The 21,535-nt window shown below is 47.7% G+C and overlaps 1 protein-coding gene across 2 annotated transcripts in view; it reads right to left on the reverse strand.

Annotated features, from left to right (window-relative positions):
• Positions 1-21,535, reverse strand: part of TRAPPC9 (trafficking protein particle complex subunit 9) — a 575,309-nt gene that overhangs the window by 503,042 nt on the left and 50,732 nt on the right. For both annotated transcript variants that reach the window (XM_047074228.1, XM_047074227.1), the window contains 2 exons: positions 20,384-20,505; positions 13,027-13,152 (listed from right to left, as the gene is read on the reverse strand). In XM_047074228.1, the coding sequence (XP_046930184.1) occupies positions 13,027-13,152; positions 20,384-20,505 (248 nt within the window). The remainder of the gene's footprint in view (positions 1-13,026; positions 13,153-20,383; positions 20,506-21,535) is intronic.

The following is a 21,535-nucleotide window of genomic DNA, read 5'->3' on the forward strand; positions in this document are numbered from 1 at the left end:
GATATTTAAATGAAACCTTGGGAGAAAGGCAACGTTGATGTATTTGGGCTCCGACATCCTGATTCAGAACCATATGAGGACCTTTTTGTATTAACTGTTCATTGATTCATTCAAAACACAATTTCTCATTCCAGGAGGATTTATATATTTCTGCCAAGAGTTTATGGTCACTCCCATGCCAGGACAACTTGAAACTAAATCCTCAGGTTGGGTTGTTTTTTCCCTTCGAACAAGATTCAGAGTTTCCTTATTTTCTTGCTTTGAGGAGTGGGATTTTTTCTTCTAGGTCTCTCTTTCATTAAACATAGCTCAGGGAAGGTCTTGGCTTTACAGATGGGTCTGCCACCTGATTCCCAATGGGGGCCGCCCTGAGGCTCACCTCCTGTCCCTCCTACATGGGCTGTTGAAACCATGTTCCCAGAGGTAGGTGGCATTTGCTGCCTTCTGAGACTCACTTACCTTCCAAAATTCATGCTTTGTAGTTGTTTTGGCCCCAAAGGATTTCCCCCTTATTTTTTTGCTATGCATCTTGAAAAGTTGGGGGAAAAACTTTACCTTTTTTTTTTTCTAATATTTATTTAATTGGGGCAGAGCGCAATTGGGGGAGGGACAGAGAGAAGGGGACAGAGGATCTGAAGCGGGCTCTGCGCTGAGAGGCTGACAGTAGTGAGCCCGATATGGGGCTCAAACTCACGAACTGCGAGATCCTGACCTGAGCCGAAGTTGGACACTCAACTGACTGAGCCACCCAGGTGCCCCGAAAAGTTTTATCTCTTAATCAGCATATTTAAAAAACACATGCAAAGAGGGCTTTTGAGAGTTTCTACACCACAATATTGCCCAAACAGAAAATACACTAGTTTTCCTCTAAACATACATATCTAAATTTTTCTTTAACTATTAACGGACATTTTTTAATTAAAAAATAATTAAGGGATGGGGCGCCTGGGTGGCTCAGTCGGTTAAGCGTCCGACATCGGCTCAGGTCACGATCTCACAGTCCATGAGTTCGAGCCCCGTGTCGGGCTCCGTGCTGACAGCTCAGAGCCTGGAGCCTGCTTCAGATTCTGTGTCTCCCTCTCTCTCTGACCCTCCTCCGTTCATGCTCGGTCTCTCTCTGTCTAAAAAATAAATAAACATTAAAAAAAATTTTTTTTAAATAATTAAGGGGGCGCCCAGGTGGTTCAGTTGGTTAAGCATCCGACTCTTGATTTTGGCTCAGGTCATGATCTCACAGTTCATGAGACTGAGCCCCACACCCGGCTCTGTGCTGACAGTGTGGAGTCTGCTGGGGATGCTCTCCCTCTCCCTCTCTCTCTGCCACTCACTCACGTACTCGCTCTCTCTCTCAAAAATAAATAAATGAACTTTAAAGCAACTAAAATAAAATAAAAATAGATAGTTAAGGCCTGCCATAGACACATAAAAAAATGCTCAACATCACTCAGTATCAGGGAAACGCGAACCAGACCCACAATGAAATATCACCTCACACCTGTCAGAACGGCTAAAATCAAAAAGACAAAAAATGACAACCGTTGGCAAGACTGTCAACAAAAAGAAACCCTTGTGCACTCTTGGTGGGATTGGAAACGGGTGCAGCCACTGTGGAAAACAGCATGGAGACTCCTCAAAGACTTAAAAACACGGGCGCCTGGGTGGCTCAGTCGGTTAAGCGTCCAACCTCGGCTCAGGTCATGATCTCGCGGTTGGTGAGTTTGAGCCCCTCATCGGGCTCCGTGCTGACAGCATGGAGCCTGGCTTCAGATCCTCCTTCCCCCCTCTCTGCCCTTCCCCTGCTCATGCATGCATGCGCTCTCTCTCTCAAAAATAATCATTTTTTTAAAAATAAAAAATAGAAATACCATATGATCAAATAGTTCCGCCCCTGGCTTTTATCCAAAGAAAACAAAAACATTAATTTAAAGATAGATGCAACAAAAAAATAAAAAATAAAGAAAAAGTAAAAAAATAAAGATAGATGCACCCCTCTATTTATTGTAGCACTATTTATAGTAGCCAAGAGATGGACACAACCTAAGGGTCCACTGATAGGCACTCATGGATAAGCATAGTGTGTGGATGGTGGGTAAGGAAGATACAGACATATATAAGCACATACACAACGGAATATCACTCGGCCATAAAAAAGAGATGGGATTGTGCCACTGCAATGATATGGATGGACCTGGAAGGTATTACGCTGAGAGAAATAAGTCAGTCAGAGAAAGACAGATACCATAGGTTTCCACTCATTTGTGGAACTTGAGAAACCGAACAGAAGACCATGGGGGAGGGGAAGGGAAAAAAGAAAGTTACAGAGAGGGAGGGAGGCAAACCACAAGAGCCTCACGGATACTGAGAACAAACTGAGGGTGGATGGGGAGGAGGGAGAGGGGAAAGCGGGGGATGGGCATTGAGGAGGGCGCTTGTTGGGATGAGCACTGGGTGTTGTATGGAAACCAATTTGACAATAAATTATATTAAAAAAAAAAAGACTGGAGTTTCAATGACAGAAATGATAATACTAATTCACTCATATTATAAAGTACGTCTTCACATTCAGCGAGCAACATGGCGGGGTCCTCAGGGATGAGGCATTTTATGAAAATGCTCAGCTCGGGGACAGGCGTCCTTGGTGAGCGCCACAGCCACGCAATCCGGCTCACTCGTGCCACCTGACTGGGATGCTCCAAAGGCGCTTCAACCTCCACCTGCGCAGAGCCGTCCCCACGGTCCTCCTCCCACAGCTGTCCTCCTTGGGGCCCCTGGCCGCCTGCCCCCACTGGCACACACACCTCCCCACCCCACCCCCCCCCAGAGCTCAGCATCGTCCTCGCACCCCCAGCTCCCTCACAGCCTGTGATCAGGGACCACTTCCTATCAAGCATACCTCCCCTGACAGCCGTTCGCCAACACGCGGCCTGAAACGGGCACCGTGCCGCGCACTGCACACGCGTTAGCTCGCTGACTGTGTGACTGTGTGACTTCACGACAGGCCCGGGGTGTCAAGGCGTTAGCAGTCCAACTGATTAGAGAAATTCTGTTTCCTCAAGTGAGCCGTCCAGGTCACACAGCTACTAGGTGGCAGAGCTAGGATGAAGCCCCACTTGACAGCCAAACCTCAAAGCCACCTCCTCTAAGTCACCCCGTCACCCCCTGCCCAGCCTTCCACAGGTTTCCAAGCATTCTACATGCAAAGAATGATCCTTCACAGCACAGTAGGCCCTGGCTTAAAGTCCTCAGGCTGTACACGGGAGGCTGCACCCAGCCCACAAAGCCTGTGGCGGTCGGCTTCCTGTCACCTCCCCCGTGCGCCTCCCACACGCCTGTCCGGCCGGCTCTGTGTGCCTCAGACTCTAAGCGCCCACCCTCCCTCCCACCATGGGGCTCCCCACTTGCTAATCCTCTGGCCTAGAATTCAAATTCTGTAGAACCCTGGACTCCCGCGCAGGAGTACCGTACCACGTAAATCTCAATCACACAGTGGACTCCACGGTCACCCTCTTTGACACGGACCCAGGGTCAGCTCTCAGAAAAAGGCTTTCGTGGGAGGAACCCAGATCTCGTTCTTTATGTGACTTCTACCCATTGAGCCGTAGTCAGCGCTCGTGGCTCTGTTTCAACAGATGACTGGCAAAATATTTAGTAAGCTCACCTCAGCAGGCCATGACGAGCATATTAGAAAATATCAAATTGGCTGTGCCTACAACTGCAGCCAACCAACATGGCCATGGGGGAGAGAGCCCTCGTTCTCACAAGTGCCGTTCGATCATTTACACCTGGAGGTGTTTAATAAACACAAGTGCTAATCAGTCAAGCTCCCGAACATGACCCTCTTCAAAGACATACGAATCAGGTTTCAAGTACAGCACTCTTACCAGAAATTTATTTTGGAACAGATAGCCCTAAGCTACTCTATGCATCTGACTCAAAGCATCTGACTAAATTCACCCAAAGGATTAAGGTGAATCCATCCTGAATAAGCTCCCAGTAGGACCCATACAGTGCCCCACCCAAGGGTCTGATTTCTCGCCATCACATCATGTGCTCGGGTAGCTTAACCTGAGTCTGGGTTTCTCGTTTATAAAATGGGGGGAAAGAGGCAATTGCGAATAGATTCATTTAACAAATATAGATCTGGCACTTACTGTGAATAAAATCCTAGGAATACACAGATAAATGCCCTCAGGAAGCTCAGCCTTTCCATTTACAATAGCATTGAAAAGAATAAAATAATGAAATAAATTTAACAAAAATGCATAAGACCTGTACACTGAAAACAATAAAATACCACTGAAAGAAATTTTTAAAGACCTAGACATATGGAAGACACCTCATGTTCATGGGATGGAAGGCAATATAAAGACGTCAAAACTCCCCGAAGTGATCTACAGATTCATCCCGATCCCTATCAAAATGCCAGCTGGCTTCCTTGGAGAAACTGGCACGCTGACCCCAAAATTCACACAGAAGTTCGAGGGACCCAGAATAGCTGAAACAATCTTGAAAAGGAAGAGCAAAGATAGAGGACTCACACTTCCCAACTTCAAAACTTACTACACAGCTACTGTGATCAAGTCAGTATGGCACTGGTACAGATGGACATATAAATCAGTAGAATAGAATCTAAAATCCAGAAAAAAACCTTACACTTACAGGCATTTTTCCACAAGGAGGCCAAGACCAATCAGTGGGAGAAGGATGTGTAGTCCACAGAGGGCGCTGGGACAACTGGGTGTCTACCTGCCACAGAAGGAGTCTGCGCCCAACTGTGTACCATCAAAATGAACTCAAAATGGACTCACCGACCTAAATGTAAAAACTAAACCCATCAACTTCCCAGAAGGAAACAGTAAATCTCTGTGACATTGGATCAGGCTAACGTTTTCCTAGACGCAACACCAAGAGCATGAGTGACAAAACAAGCAACAGGTAAACTGACTTCATTAAAATTAACATCCATGCTGCAAAGGACATCATCAGCAAAGTGAAATGACAATCCACAGCAAGGGAGAAACTTGTGCAAAGTGTCTATCTGATAAGAGACTAGTATCCAGGATACAGAACGAGCTCTTACAAGTGAATAATAAAAAGAAAACAAAACCCAATTTCCCAAAAACTGGCAAAGAATTTACGCACAAACAGCCCATCAGTACACGAAAAGATGCTCAACATCATTAGCCATCAGGGAAATGCAAACCAATGACACAACACTACACACCCAGCAGGACGGTTATAACCAAAAAATGGACAATAACAAGCATCAGCACGGATGTGAAGACAATGCCGGTGGACACGTACAATGGGGCAGCTGCCTTGGAAAACTGTCTGGTAATTCCTCAGAAGGTTAAACACAGAGTCGCTGGATGACCCAGCAACTCCTCCTTGGCATATACACCCAACGGAACTGAAGACACATGTCCTCATGAAAACTTGCACATCAGTGTTCATAGCGGCATTCTTCATAACAGCCAAAGATGGAAACAACCCAATTTCCATCGACTGATGAATGAATAAGCAAAATGGGGCCTATCCACACTGTGGGAGGCTATCCAGCCCTGAAAGAAGAAGGAAGCACGGGTTCCTGCTACAACATGGATGAACCTTGAACACGTTATGCTCAGGGACCCAGCCAGACACACAAAGACCAATACTATCCTTCTAGGTGAGAAGTACGTAAGCGTTCATTGTACGACTCTCATAACTTTTCCAAAGGTTTAAAATCTTTCAAAATAAAGTGGATTACACATTAAAAACACAAAGTAAGGGCATCTGGGGTGGCTAGTCAGTTAAGCATCGGACTCTCGATTTTGGCTCGGGTCACGACCTCACAGTTCGCAAGATGGAAGCCTGTGTAGGGCTCTGTGCTGACAGCACGGAGCCTGCTTGAGATTCTCTCTTCCTCTCTCTCTGTGTCTTCCCCATTTGCACGTGCTCTCTCTCTCTCTCTCTCTCTCAAAATAAATAAATAAACCTTAACAATACAAAGTAATTTCTCACAGGAGGGTTTTAAGGATTAAAGGCAGAAGCACACGTAAAGCTCTCCGCATGATGCCATGCACGTCCGCACGTGGTCACTGCTGTCACTGCCACTGGAGGAGGGGTGCCAACGCCCACGAGCACTGCATTCTTCACCACTGTCTCGCGTCTGCTGTCCAACAGACGTTAGCGTGGCCTGCCCTCTGACAAGCGTGCGTGGCCCAGCGGCCACGGAGATGACTAAGACAGTCCCTGCACTGGACTCCGCAGGCATTCCCAGACTTTCTTAGTAGAGATTTAGCACTTTAATGGTGGCTCCGTTTTTAAGCAACTACCAGGGCAAGTAGCTTCGAATTTTGAAGAGCCATTCTGTTTATGCATTTACTTACATTCTGCCCCATTCTAAAAAAAAAAAACAAAAAACAAAAAACTAAATCAACTTTTTAAACACAACTTAGCAACAATAACAACAAAAAGACAAAAGTGGGGCGAAGAGAAAGTGAGGGGTGCACAGTTAAATGAAACCAGGGGAGGTAAATCATAACGCGGGCCACGACGTGTGTACCATGATTCAAAGCGGACAACAGATTCTGACAGCTGACGCGGAAGAGACGAGATACAAGAGCCCGGCGCCCACGACACAAAGATCTGTGTCAGCTGCCGGCCCGTCCCCACGCGGGAAGCTCTGCCACAGCCTTCTCACCTCGGAGCGCCATTCTCAGTGCCCCCGAGTTAAATGCAACCGCGTGCGAGGCACCGTCTCTGTCTCTGACTCTCCCCCGGTGTCAGCCCTCGCCCTGTGTCCTCACTTCACTGGGCTCGCACGCCAACAAGTGAAGCCGACCCCGTGGCCTGGAGCGCGGCTCCTCCCCTGGAGCCCAGTTGGCGGCAGGGTCCCCCCCACCCCCCCGTCTGCTCTGCTCCCTTCTCCGCAGCCTTGACTTCTCACCAAGACATTTCCTCCTATGCCTGCTGCCCACAAAACCCCTCTGCCATATCCAAGAACGCCGTGCCGTATCGTGTTCAATCAGAAATTTCTCCGTTCCCTCTCGCCTTTCCCTTCTCCGGGAAGGAACTCGACTTTCCTCCCTCCCCACGCAACCATTTCTTTTCCTTGCGAGAGCTGTGAATCCCCCACGCGCCATCCGGAAAGCCGGGTGCCCTGCTGGCCAGGACTGACACGTCTCGGCCTCACCTAGGCTGTAACTTTACACTTTCCCCTTCTATCTTAAAAAGGCTCTCCTGAATCTCCCCATCCCTCTGATTTGGGGCTTAATTTGACATAAAGTTCTGAGGTCACAATTATCATGTGCATATCTGCCCGCTTTTACTGGGTTTCCTTAGCAACAGCTTCATTAAGGAACTGCAGCCAGACGTTTAAAGAGGCTGTTCTATCTGAACGGAGTAGCCTGCACAAAATTCAAATGGCTCTGAGGAAAAAACTAACCAGAGACAAAGCGGTCGCGGATCATGAGCCAAAATGTTCTTCAAGCGGCCCAGAATCATTCCTGAGCATCAGGTCTATGGCAGGCATCAGTGCTGGGATGACTGCACACTGGCCCCACAGTACGCTCGCCAATCTGGTAAGCTGCTGGGCTTTCTCCAAGTTTCTCAAACAATTTCTTACTACCACTTTCTCTTCTTGTCACCATTTTCTACTAATTAAGAAATTAATTTCAGCCACCTGGGTTGTCCGGGGAAAGCTCTGCGATGCAGTTCACGGACCTCAGACTTCAGAGTCACAACCAGCTATGTTTCAATACCGGTGGTGGTGTTTACGAGGCAATCCCGGCACGGGCATGCAGCCAACTGGTGTCCTCAACTTGCTCTTGCCTACAACTGGCTACAGTAAACTACTTCGCAAAGTTGCTATGATGACACGGTCAACATCTCTTCACGCCTAGTTCAGGGCCCGTAATAAGCTGGCTGCGTAATTAGTTTCAGGTATACTCAGGGAGTTTCAGTTCACCTGATGATGGGGATGCTCTCCCTCTCCCTTGTCCCCGCCTGGTAACAGAACTTCTGTCGCTGGGATCAACGCCACCAGAGCAGCCTGGCGAGAACATTCCCCAGCTCTGCATGATGAAGCACGTCCTTTTCCGCTGTAGAACCGCTCACGGTCGGTAGCCATTTATTTTGTGTATGTCTCCTGCCTGCTTCCCCCCTAGACTCTACACTCAAGCGGTACAGTAAGCCCAACCATGTCTGTCCTGTCACCCACTAAATATTCTAGGGCTCGCAGATGGCAACACGGCGCCTGGCCTCTGCCAGGGAAGGTCGTGTGAAGGAAAGTGTCAGCAAGCATGCTTTCCAGAGGCCCCTTCACCGCTGAGCTTGGGATCTGACTCTGGACACGTTATATAACCCTTCTCTAGCCTGAGGCTCCTCTTGAATAAATAGGAATAACTGCACTTAAGTACCCAGGGTTATGAGAACTAGTAACAAATTCACAACCTAGGAAAGAGCCTCAACAAACATGAGCTGCCTTTATTGCTCCGATCCACGACCAATGGGGCAGACACATATACAGAGCGCTTTCTATGCGCCGAGCGGTATGTTGAAAGCACTCACCGTGTATTACAGTAACGTAATGTACACTTACAACAAACCCGGGAAGAAGTGAACAGTATCCTTCCCGTCTACAGACTCGCAAACAGGCTATGGGAGGTCACACGTTAGTCCAGGGTCCCGCGGCAAGGAAAACAACGGTAGGAACCCAGGTCTGGGGTGCCAGGACTGGCAGCCCTTCCCTCACTGCTACCATTTGCCTATGACGCCCACGCATCCAAGACACAAGTTTACAGTCATTACATGAAGTGTGTGCTACCATTCGCTATGAGAGACAATTATCGCAAACCCCTTGCACAAACAACGTAAGAAATGACATGTCCCTGGACCCAAACACGAGGAATTCTGCAGAAACCCTCCCCAGCACCACTAGATTCAAGCATGTTTCTTATCTGTTTCTATGTCTGCACAGGGCTTCTTAAAGCAGAAAGTACCTACGAGACTCATTACCTCCGTTCCTTTCAAACCTTCCACAGTGGCCAAAACCACCGCCAGGAATAAATACAACTCATCAGTTCTACAATGGCACCCATGTGATCAAGAACCGAAAGCCTATTCCATTTCAGAAAAACCCAGGACCCTTTCTTTTCTTGTTACTCTAAAGTCCCAGCAGAGCTCATTATTTTGCTGCCCCGGCAAGCACACATGGGAGAGACGTCAACTGTGGCAAAGTGCCGTGTCGGGGGAAACTGAAAGGGCCGCGCCCCAGAGCAGCACCTCACAGCACTCACCCCTTCCCGCGTGTCTCTGCTGACCTCTGGTGCTGTCCCTGAGGACTGAGCCAAGGGGCAGAGGGCCGTTCCACCAGCACCAACTTCCCACGCATCGTCAGCAACAACACTTTATTTTACGGAAGATGTGTACTCCTACGGCCACCTGCAAAGACGGCGTCCCGGCAAGCCAGAATCCCCGGCATTCACCCGCGAGGTGGCTCCGGCCACACGGCCCAGCGAGCGAGCGTTAAGGCCTCCGGGGGCCTCCCCCGACCCTGCCCCCGGCACCCAGCCCGCGGTCCCGTGGCTTCAGGTCTTCCGGTGACCGCTGGAAAGCGCGGCCCACCCTCCACTCTGCCCACCCCACCCCGCCCCCCCCCCCGAGGTGACAGCAGCAGGGCGGCTGCAGGGAAGACACCACGACGCTCCCAGACACGGCGCAGCAACTCTACACCGAGCCCCCCAACCACCGCGAGGGCCTGCTCCCCCGTTGTGTCACAAAGGAAGATACTGAAACACAGCGATTCTGCGGAAGGTTGCACAGCGAACCAGGGGCAAAGCCAGGACTGAGCCCAAGCCTGTCTGACCGCCCTCCACTCCTGCACGAATCCTCAGCGTGAATTCCCACGAGGGCCCCCACCCCCCTGATGAGCCCGTGTCTCCACACTCACTCCGGACCCACGACAAGGTCTGGCCCCGGCCTGCCTCCTGAGCGTCTCCCCTCTGCGGTCCCTCAGGAACAAAATCCCTCGGGCCAGGAGCGACCGCCACTCAACAGCTCGGAGTCTCTGGGGTGCCGTTTCCCTGACACCAAATGGCCCCAAACAAAATGGTGGGATTTTTCTTCTTTCGGTCTGTCTGTACTGGGTTTACTGGCTCTCCTCTGTTTCTGTCTCTCCCTTCCGTGTCAGGCCTACAGCTGCTGCTTCTTACTCGCTCCAGCAGCCTCCGTCTACACCTGAGCTAAGAAATCACTGTGCGGGGTGCCTGTGGGACTCAGTCGGTAGAGCATGAGACTCTTGATCTCAAGGTCGTTAAGTTCAAGCCCGACACTGGGTGTGGAGCCTACTTAAAAAAAAAAAAAAAAAAAAAAAAAGAGCCCTGATGCCTATTCTCGTTCAAAACATAAACTGATTCTAGTCTCTCTCCCCCTCCCACCCCCAAGCCTCCCCCTCCCCCTCGCCTGAGCCTCAGCCCACATATCTAACAGGCTTCCCGTCACACCCATGGCCAGGTCTGTCACCTCTGCTCCAAAACACCCTCCACAGCCCCCCTCTCAGAGCACAGCTCGACCTCGACCTTGCAGCCACAGCCTGGGTGGCGTCCAGCCGACCCTCACGCAGTCGTCACCACTCCCTTTTCACCACCCACGCGTGTTGGCTGTCCCGCCTCTCAGCTGGGAGCATCAGGACTGCTCACCAAGCACTCTTCCCCACCTGAGACAAGGGGATCCTGTCATTCCCATGCCTCCAAGCCCTTTCCTTTAAAACCCACTGTCAGGGGGCGCCTGGGTGGCGCAGTCGGTTAAGCGTCCGACTTCAGCCAGGTCACGATCTCGCGGTCCGTGAGTTCGAGCCCCGCGTCAGGCTCTGGGCTGATGGCTCGGAGCCTGGAGCCTGTTTCCGATTCTGTGTCTCCCTCTCTCTCTGCCCCTCCCCTGTTCATGCTCTGTCTCTCTCTGTCCCAAAAATAAATAAACGTTGAAAAAAAAAAATTAAAAAAAAAAAATAAAACCCACTGTCAGGGGCGGGTGGGAAGCTCAGTCGGACGAGCGTCCGACTTCAGCTCAGGTCATGATCTCGCGTTCATGGGATCGAGCCCCGTGTCGAGCTCTGTGCCGACAGCTCGGTGCCCGGAGCCTGCTTCGGATTCTGTGTCTCCCTCTCTCTCTTCCCCTCCTCCACTCATGCTTTCACTGTCTCTCTCTCTCTCAAAAATAAATAAATACTAAATAAATAATAAACATTAAAAAAAATTTTAGGGGTGCCTGGGTGGCTCGGTCGGTTGAGCGTCCGACTTTGGCTCAGGTCATGATCTCACACTTTGTGGGTTCGAACCCCACGTCGAGCTCTGTGCTGACAGCTCGGAGCCTGGAACCTGCTTCCAGTTCTGTGTCTCCCTCTTTCTGCCCCTCCCCTGCTCACTCGCTCTCTCTGGCTCTCTCAAAAACTAAATAAACATTAAAAAAAAATTTTTTTTTTAAATAAATAAAACCCACTGTTGGGAGAATACACTGCAAACCCTTCACCTGGCCAGAAAGACCTCCATTTCTGACTTGGGCCCCCTCCCTCAAGCTCCCTCTCCAGCCTGTCTCCATCTGGCCTGGTTCCTTCCATGGAACATGCAGTCTCGGATTTCAGACTCACTCCTGCTGAGCCATCCTCCTGGAATGCTCGGTCCCCCCTCCTCCTCTCCTGGCTATCTCCTATCCAGCCTTCCCGCCCTAGCTTGAACCTCCCTGCCTCAGACGGCCCCTGACCCCACACCCTCCACCACCACCAAACTAGCTCAAATCGGTTTGCCACACTCCCTTGTCCCCTGTTTTTCAGTCACCCCACCACCGGAGGTCCACCTTTGCCATGAGGCTGTCAGCTCGAGGAGGGCAGAACCTGCCTTCTCCCCACCCCTCCCCCCCCAGCACAACCTGTGCTCGGCAAAGAGCTTTGCCACTAGTTACCTGTGTCCCACTCCCAGCCAAAGGTCCTTATAGAAGCTGCTGAACTTTGAGACTGGGTGGCCCCGTCCATACAAATCCAAGTTAAATTAGCTAAATGTCTCCAATCTTTCTAGACTACCAACTTTGTGATTTTGCATTAGCAACCTACAACTAAATGTTCTAATGACTTCGTTTTATTAAAATCATATCCAGATGCAGACTGAGTGGTATTTCTTGAGTGCCTACTGTGTACCATGAGCTGTCCAGAGAACTTTCCCAGACTTTGTGTTTTAGAAACCTAACGACCCAGCCCGGGTTACAAATGGCAGTCGCGCCACAAGTGACCAGAGTGAAGCAACAGGCAGAGCTGGACCAAGGTCACGACACTGGCGAGAGACAGAGTGGTTTCTCTACTCAAGAAAAATTTTGAAGGGCAGAAAACTCTGAATGTGGGGGGCACCTGGGTGGCTCAGTCGACTGAGTGTCCGACTCTTGATTTTGGCTAATGTCATGGGACTGACCCCCACACTGGGCTCCACACTGAGCATGGGTCCCTCTTGGTATTCTCTCTCTCCCTCTCTCCCTCCCTCTCTCTCCCTCTCTCTCTCCCTCCCTCTCCCTCTCTCCCTCCCTCCCTCTCTCTCCCTCTCTCTCTCCCTCCCTCTCTCTCCCCCTCTCCCTCCCTCTCTCTCCCTCTCTCCCTCCCTCCCTCTCTCTCCCCCTCTCCCTCCCTCTCTCTCCCCCTCTCTCTCCCTCCCTCTCCCCCTCTCCCTCCCTCCCTCTCTCTCCCCCTCTCCCTCCCTCCCTCTCCCCCCTCCCTCCCTCCCTCTCTCTCCCCCTCTCCCTCCCTCCCTCTCCCCCTCTCCCTCCCTCTACCCCTCTCCCCTGCTCACAAGTGCTCTCTCTCTAAAATTTAAGAAAAAGAAAAGAAAAATCAGAATTCTGAAAGTAAAGTATCGTAACGTAAAGCAGTATTTAGGACACCGAGTTCTGGCTGCAGACTTCACACCACACTGAGTCCTAGCAGCAGGGTCGCAACAGGCTCCAGGAGAGCTGCGCTAACCCTTCCACGCACCGCACCTGCCTGTCGGGAGGACGTGCACCCACCTGTCGAAGATTAATGTAAACCGCGTTCTGGAGAAATTCTGAAGCATCCATGCTCCGCTTCTGAATGGCAAGGACTCGCACAGCCTTGACACACGCTTCTAACTCAATCACTCCGGCATTCTTGTACTGTAGGGTACAAAGGGAGATCCTCGTCAAAAAAGATGATTTTCTAGCGTATCGTAAAGCCTATATACCACGGGGAACGCGGGGACCCTTCGGGGCACCTCCCCAAGTTCCAGGACCTAACAGTCCCTCCCAAGGGGGGGCGGGTGGAGAGCAGAGAGGGAGGACCGTATTGGGGGACGTCTTATCACGCCACACTGTGTGGCTCGGAGCCTGGAGCAGGCTGCTGAGTGGCCCCCGGACCCCGACCCAGTGCCCTCCCTCCAGCACCCTTTGCCCCCCCAAGGCTGCACCACAGAAACTCTGCACACTAGCCGTCGGCCTGTTTTCTTTTCCACTCCAACCGGTTTTGTTTTCTTTCTAAGTATCCCGAGCTGGAGTGATTTCCAATGGCGGTATCCGCAGAAACTTGCAGAAAAATTTAACAGAGATAAATCCATGTACACCAGGGCCTAAAGACCGCCCGGGGGGAACAGGTCCCTCACAGATACTCCTACGGAGGCATCAAACACTGGAGTCCCCCCTTTCCAGCAACAAGTATTTACCGAGACCCCCCATGGGCCCAACAGGCAGAAATGCTCGGGAGAAGGCAGTCTGTCCACCTACCAATTGTTACAAAGGTCACGTTTCTTACTAAAAGTATTTTTATAAGGTAGAAAAAGAAAGTGCTGTGCTGTTAGGGCAGCCTCCTTCTTCCCTCTTTTCAAGTATGTAACACGTACGTAATTCACGGCACGGGACAAAAACCACCACGCACAATCATGAGGAGAAACTCTGCTTCCCTGACTGGCAACACTGAAGTCAGAAATCACCAATTTTTACATACCATTTAACAGCACAACAATAAACTCACAGAAGGACTTGATTCCACTGAAATTAAATGACTTCTTTTCCTTCAAAACCCTTGAAACAACTTCCGTGTAAGTGGCAATAAAAGCCAACTCCATTTTTTTCACAAATGTTTATGTTACACTTACATATTTTTAATTATATTATAAAGATTTAAACTGCAATCATAAAAAATTACTCTTACATCAGTAGAAAGGTATCCACAATCAGCAGGGATTAGGTAAAGAATGGACCATTACTAAAAACCTCCATACCTGCTCTCTATAAGCATTCTCCCGGAACAAAAATTCTGGGATGCAGGGACCAAGCCCCGTTCTCACTACTGAGTCCTTACTAAGGACTGTCCTACCAGCACAGATCCCAGCATAGCATTGTATAATCAATACTTCAGGAATAAATGAGGGAACTCTCTCATTCAATTCTAAAACAAAAACCCTACAATAAATATTATCCTCATGTTAGGTTCTAAAATGAGACTTAAAAAAGTAAAGTTTCTTGGGGCGCCTGCGTGGCTCAGTCAGTTGAGCATCTGGCTTCGGCTTGGGTCATGATCTCACAGTTCGTGAGTTCGAGCCCCGCGTCGGGCTCTGTGCTGACAGCTCGGAGCCTGGAGCCTGTTTTGGATTCTGTGTGTCTCCCTCTCTCTCTGCTCCTCCCCCGCTCATGCTCTGTCTCTCTCTCTCTCTCTCTCTCTCAAAAATAAATAAACATTAAAAAAAATTAAAAAAAAAAAAAAAGGAAAGTTTCTTGCCCAAGGTTACAAAGCGAGGATCTAGTGGAGACAGGGTTTGAATTGCATCCATCTGACCCCACAACAACCGGTGGAGACAAGGTTTGAATTGTGTCCATCTGACTCCAGAACTAATATGGAGCAAACATGCCATTAGGAACCAAGTGACCTACCAGGGTCGGGCCTGGTTAGTACTTGGATAGGAACCAAGCGACCTTCACTTGAGAGGCCACAGGAACATAGCTAAAGGTAGGTGAACACCAAGAACTCTGCCCGACACCATAGCTCAAGCGTGGAGGGTCCTCTGCCTCCCAATCCAGCCGTCACTGTGTGACTTCAATCGAGTCACGTACCCTCTCTGGGCTTTAGTCTCTCACCTATGAAAAAGTATGAGGCTATATGCTCTCTAAAGTTCCTTCCAACTATAAATATGATGACACCAATGTCTCAGGAGAATGTCTATGTCTCCATTTCATTTCTTCTAATAAAAGAGAATTTCCTTGGCCACAAATCAGAAATCGAATAAAAAATCATTTGTGAAGCCACCAAGAATCTGCTTACAAGATTTCACTATCACTCACAGTGAATGAAAACCAAAAGATGGGGCCTCTCCCTTGGTAAGTGAGAGGCAGCCTGACGTGTGTGTGCATGTGTGTGCGTGTGCATGTGTGTGTGTGCGTGTGTGCACGTGTGTACAAATCAAATACGATCAAATCAAATCTGAGAAGTATACAGAGATTCTTATACCACTGTCGTCTCATGGTGGGGGAGGACGTAAAGGAGGAAAGACAAGGAGCTAAGAGGAAAACGAGGCAAATGAACAGAACTACAACCAGAGAAAGGAAGATATCACTTGCTCTGTCTGCTAGCATCACATACACAATATTAGGAACTGGCTTCTCCCCAGACGTCTCGTTGAGCACGTACTCAACGGAGGAAGGACAGACGATGACCGTTTTTTTATTGAGCAATACAAACGGGTCTGCCCCGGTAGTAGGCATTTTCCATGTATAAATTGTTTACTCTGATTAAAAACTCGATGCAGGGGTGCCTGGGGGACTCAGCCAGTTAAGCGTCTGACTCTTGATATCTATCGGCTCAGGTCATGATCTCACGGTTCATGGGATCGAGCCCCGCATTGAGCTCTGTGCTGACAGCATGGAGCCCGCTCAGGATTCTCTCGCTCCTTCTCTCTCTGCCCTTCTCCCACTATCTCACATGCTCTCTCTCTCTCTTGCTCTCACTCTCTAAAAATAAATAAACATTAAAAAAAATTTTTTTTTTAATCTTGGTTCAGTAGGCCTTAACCTCGCCATTTGAGAGAAAAGAAACCCGGGGCTGAGAGAGCATACCAAGGAAATGAGGTCAGACGGCACAGACACAGTGGAGGAGAGACTCAAATCCAGTTCGGTCTTACTCCAGAGGCTGCTCCTTCCACTCTGGGGACTGGAAAACTCAAGACCCACGGCCACCTGGCTCCCCTGCTGTGCCCACGGCAAACAAGTCTCTCCCACCGAGAAGTCTCGAATTCTTACTAACACAGTGCTGTGGGCAGCCACTAACTTTCCATCAGATATGGCTGGGGAAGAGCCATCCACCTGCCATGCCCGCAGGGCTCTGCCACAAAGGCAGGAGAGCCTGGTTCCTGTGCACGTTCAGAGCCTTCCCTGGTCTAACCCTGGCTCCTTCTGCTTCTCTAGTCCAAAGGCAGTCACCAAACTGCTAGAATTAGTTACAGGAGCCACGTGACTTCTCTCCATCTGTCTGCCCACCTACAGAACTTAGCTATGATCATTTTGATAATCTTGGAAACAAAGTTTAAAAGACAGAAAAGAAAGGAGTTTGAAAAAAGTACTTAATATTTAAGATTTTTCAACAGCCAGTTACAAAATGAATATTAAAACCTCAATCTGCCTTTCCACATTTCAGCTATAAGCAGTTCAAAAATATAATGGCAAAAAATCTCATCCACCAAATTAACAAAAACACATGCAATAACTAGAAATAAACTTAAAAACAATGCTCACGTTCTCTACGAAGAAACCTGCAACTCTGTATTGCGGGACTTAAAATAAGATGTGTGAGTGCAGAGACATTAACATATTCGACAGAGACAGTAATTTTGCAAAGATAGGAGTTCTCCTAAAAATAATTCAAAACTTACTTCAAGCCCCATGAAAATTCCAAACTGTTTCGTGTGTGTGTGTGTGTGTGTGTGTGTGTGTGTGTGAGATGAACGAAATATTTCAGGATTCTTGAGGAATTATTATTCATAATACTAGCCAAGAAAATCTAGGATGGGAGGAAGGGATTTTAAAGAAAAGAAGACACACTAGTACATATTAAAGAAACCACAGGAGATAAATCACGATGCTGGAGTAAGAAAAGAAATTCGTAGAAAGGAATAAAAAGCTCGGAATTAGACTCCAATATGTGTATGTATTCAGTGTAAGTGGGATTTCAAATCAGAGACAAAAAGTATGAATTCCATAAATTGTGGTGAAACAAGGAGATAGTAACCTGGAAAAAATAAATGCTATTTCTGTGTCATAATGTACACAAAATAAATTACAGGTAAGGAGATAAATATTTTAAAATGCTAACCTCATCAAATACAATACTTTCCATATACTTAACTCTGCTTATCCTCACCACAACACTTTCAGATAGGTAGTATCATCATCCCCATTTTAAAGATTAAAAAAAAAAATGAGGATGGGGCTCCTGGGTGGCTCAATCAGTTAAGCATCGGACTCTTGATTTCGACTCAGGCCATGATCTCACGGTTCATGAGCTCAAGTCCCACATCAGGCTCTGCACTGACAGTGGGGAGCCTGCGTGGGATTCTCTCTCTCCGTCCCTCTGTCACTCGTACGTACTCTCTTTCTCAAATAAATAAACTTTATTATAAAAAAAAAAAACTGAAGAAAAGAGTTCCATGTTATTGTTAAGGTATTTCTAAGCATAATACCAAAGGTAAAAACCCAAAAGGAAAAAATTTACTATATTAGAAACATGTTTTGACCACAAAAAGAAAAAGAAAAGAAAAGCTCCTGAACAAAATCAAAGGCAAGCAACCTTAGGAAACAGATTAGTAATAGGCGTCAATGAAAGAAAAGAAGCTGGTATTCACCATATATAAAGAGCTATAACAGAGCAACAAGAAAAACACCCTAACTTAAATGTGTACAAAGGACACAAATGGGTAATTCATATAAGAAACATAAATGCTATGAAGCAAAAACTGTCCTATATCTCACTGGTAATCAAATCCAAACTAAAACAATGGGAAGTTACTTTCACCCATCACGGTGACAAATACTCTGAAAGGATACAATAGCTGGTGTTTGTGACAGAGCAGACTGTTACCCTTTTGGCACAACACTATGGCATGTGTAAGTAAACTCTAAAAACACCACGTATGCTCTTTGACTCAAGTCCACTTCTAGGTACTATCTCCTTAAAAAAAATAATAAAAAAATAAATCAGTCCAAAAAGATTTCTCTACCAGGGCGTTTATCACAGCACTGTTTACAACTGTGGCAAGGAAAACTGAAATGAACTAATATTCATAGAAGAGAATCAGTTAAATAAATCTATACCTTTTCATACCCTATTGGAGAAGGAATTTGGGGAGTAACTTGAAAGTAACTTATCACAAGTGTAAATGTCATATCCAGTGATTAAATTTCCAGAAATCTTTTTTTCTTAATTTTCAATATTTAATTTTTGTATCTTTGAGAGAGCGTGAGTGGGGGAGGGTCAGAGAGAGAGGGAGACATAGAATCCAAAGCAGGCTCCACACTATCAGTGCAAAGTCAGGCACGGGGCTCGAACCCACGAACCCTGAGATCATGACCTGGGCCGAACTTGGACGCTCGACCAACTGAGCCACACAGGAGCCCCAAATTTCCAGAAATCATAACGAAAGGGATAATCACACAAGAATATATGTACAAGAATGTTCACTGATGCATTTTTTCCTAACAGGGGAAAGTGAGAAAACCTAAGCATCCATCAAAAGGTAAGAATTTAGGAAATCAGAGCAAGCAGTGAGCTCTGTGGGAGCAGGCATTTCGCTTTGCTCTAGGTGCTGTCTACTCCCCATGTTGGGTTCCTGATGGCCGCTTACAAAAGTGTTGACAAATGACTACATCCACACTTTAGAAGACTTTCCACCCGAGGGGCGCCTGGGTGGCTCAGTCAGTGAAGCGTCCAACCTCAGCTCAGGTCATGATCTCACGGTTTGTGAGTTCGAGCCCCACGTCCGGCTCTGTGCTGACAGCTCAGAGCCTGGAGCCTGCTTAGGATTCTGTGTCTCCCTCTCTCTCGGCCCCTCCCATCCTCGTACTCTGTCTCTCTCTCTCTCAAAAAATAAACAAACATTTAAAAAAATTTTTAAAAATTGGAGTGCCTGGGTGGCTCAGTCGGTTGAGCGTCCGACTTCGGCTCAGGTCATGATCTCGCAGTCTGTGAGTTCGAGCCCCGCATTGGGCTCTGTGCTGACAGCTCAGAGCCTGGAGCCTGTTTCAGATTCTGTGTCTCCCTCTCTTTCTGCCCGTCCCCCTCTCACACGCTATCTCTCTCTCTCTCTCTCTCAAAAATAAATAAACATAAAAAAAAAAAACATAGAAGACTTTCCACCCTATCTGAAAGAATCAAGCAGGTTTGCAGTGGGAGGACATCTGGGATGAATCTGTGAGTGAATAAAGCAAGTTGCAGAATAACACATGCGGCATAATCTCATCTTCCTAAATAAGAGATATACATACACACATATATGCATTTCACAGGCATAAAGGTCACAAGAGAGATGTACCAAATGGTTAACAGCTGTTACTCTAAGAAACAAGGGTAGGAGAGGTGGGCGGGTTTCATCTTCTGATTTTGCTACCGCTCTTCTACACAGCTTGACTTCTTGTTTTCAGTATTTCAGAAAGTAGATATGAAATTTAATTTTTTTTTTTTTTTTAAATCCAAGGGTCACCTGGGTAGCTCAGTCGCTTAAGCATCTGCCTTCGGCTCAGGTCACAGTCTCCCGGTTCGTGGGGTCGAGCCCCGCGTCGGGCTCTGTGCTGACAGCCTAGCCTGGAGCCTGCTTCGGATTCTGTGTCTCCCTCTCTCCCCGCCCCTCCCCCGCTGATGCTATGTCTGTCTCTCAACAATAAATAATAAACATTTAAATAAATAAATAAATAAATAAACCTAGAGTATTAAGAAGGGTGCATCCAAAAGATGGAATGCCGCCCACATCACTAAAAATCAGGCCGTGGAAGGTTTAACTACAGAGACACGCCACATGAAAAATGCAGGTCTCCACACAGTAAGTATAGGGTACTCACCGTTTTTTATAATATAGGCAATATATGTTGACAAAAAGACCAGAAAATAGATATTAAAATGTTAAAATGGTTATCTCCGAGTAGTGGGGCTATGATCGTCCTTTTTCCCCTTTTTCCAAATATTAAATTCACACTATTATGAATCAGAAATAAAGAAGTGTTTTAGTATATAGTATCATGCATTCGAGAATGATACATGAATACTTACAGACCCAAATAATTGGGATGTACTGCAGTATTTCACAGTGTAAACCAGGAACCCCGGATTAAAACAACACAATTATGTAAGGGATTTACGAAGCAGTAAAATCACCTTGCTGTAATAGGAAATGGCCTCCTTATATTTGTCAATTATGTCCTCAGGACTCAGACAGTTCTTAGCACGTCCAATTTCAGCACTGGTGTCGGGATTTATGCCATTGGTTGTGAGGGCACCTGCAAACCAAAAGAAAGAAAAGAAATAATCTTTTGCTTTTTCTGTCTTGCTTCTTTGTTTGAAAGAGGGGCACAAACCAGATAAAACTTAAATATTCCCTACTGCAATTCAAATAATGATGCTGTTTTTTAAACCTTCCTAACTCATATACCCCCTTCCTGGCTCATATACCTCCTTCCTGACTCATATATCCCCTTCCCGGCTCATATACCCCCTTCCTGGCTCACATACCCCTTCCTGGCTCACATACCCCCTTCCTGGCTCACATACCCCCTTCCCGGCTCACATACCTCCTTCCCGGCCCACATACCCCCTTCCCGGTCACATACCCCCTTCCTGGCCCACATTACCCCCTTCCTGGCCCACATTACCCCCTTCCTGGCCCATATACCCCCTTCCTGGCTCATATACCCCCTTCCTGGCTCATATGTTCCCTTCCTAGCTTATATATCCCTTTCCTAGCTCATATACCCCCTTCCTAGCTTATGTATCCCCTTCCTAGCCTGTATATCCCCTAGAAGTCTTACCATCGAAGCACCATATGAAATGTTAAGTGACTCAAAGTAAGTTTTCCTCCTTGTTGAAATTTTCTGTTAAAGAACATGGAGTGCATTATAGAAAAGTACCGTGTTCATAATAACCAGCTTAGGCATCTGGAAGACCACGCCAGTGGCGAGCACTATCTCACAGCTCTACACTCTGAGTGCCAGCAGGAGGCCACACTGTCTCCTCAAATGACCACCAACTACATGAAAGCATTTTCTGAACCGTCCAGCCCTGAAGAAACAGAACTCATAAATGCTAGGATCCTTTCTGTGGTCGTCATTGTCTATTTCTGGCTGCCTATCAATTAGCAGAACCACCTAATTCCCCGGCCATCAGACCAATGTGGGGGAGAGTTCTGGAGAAATCTCCATTTACAGAACATAACCAACTACACATGGAACTCGGACAGGGGAAAAAAAAAAGGATGAAGCAGTTTTTGATTTCACAGAACACAAAAGCGACTCTCCCAAGCCTCGGTAACAG

This window comes from Lynx rufus, unplaced genomic scaffold (assembly GCF_022079265.1).
Source record: "Lynx rufus isolate CCGP_SWC_20201006 ecotype Redwood Valley unplaced genomic scaffold, mLynRuf1.p SCAF_12, whole genome shotgun sequence".
Lineage (NCBI taxonomy): Eukaryota > Metazoa > Chordata > Mammalia > Carnivora > Felidae > Lynx > Lynx rufus.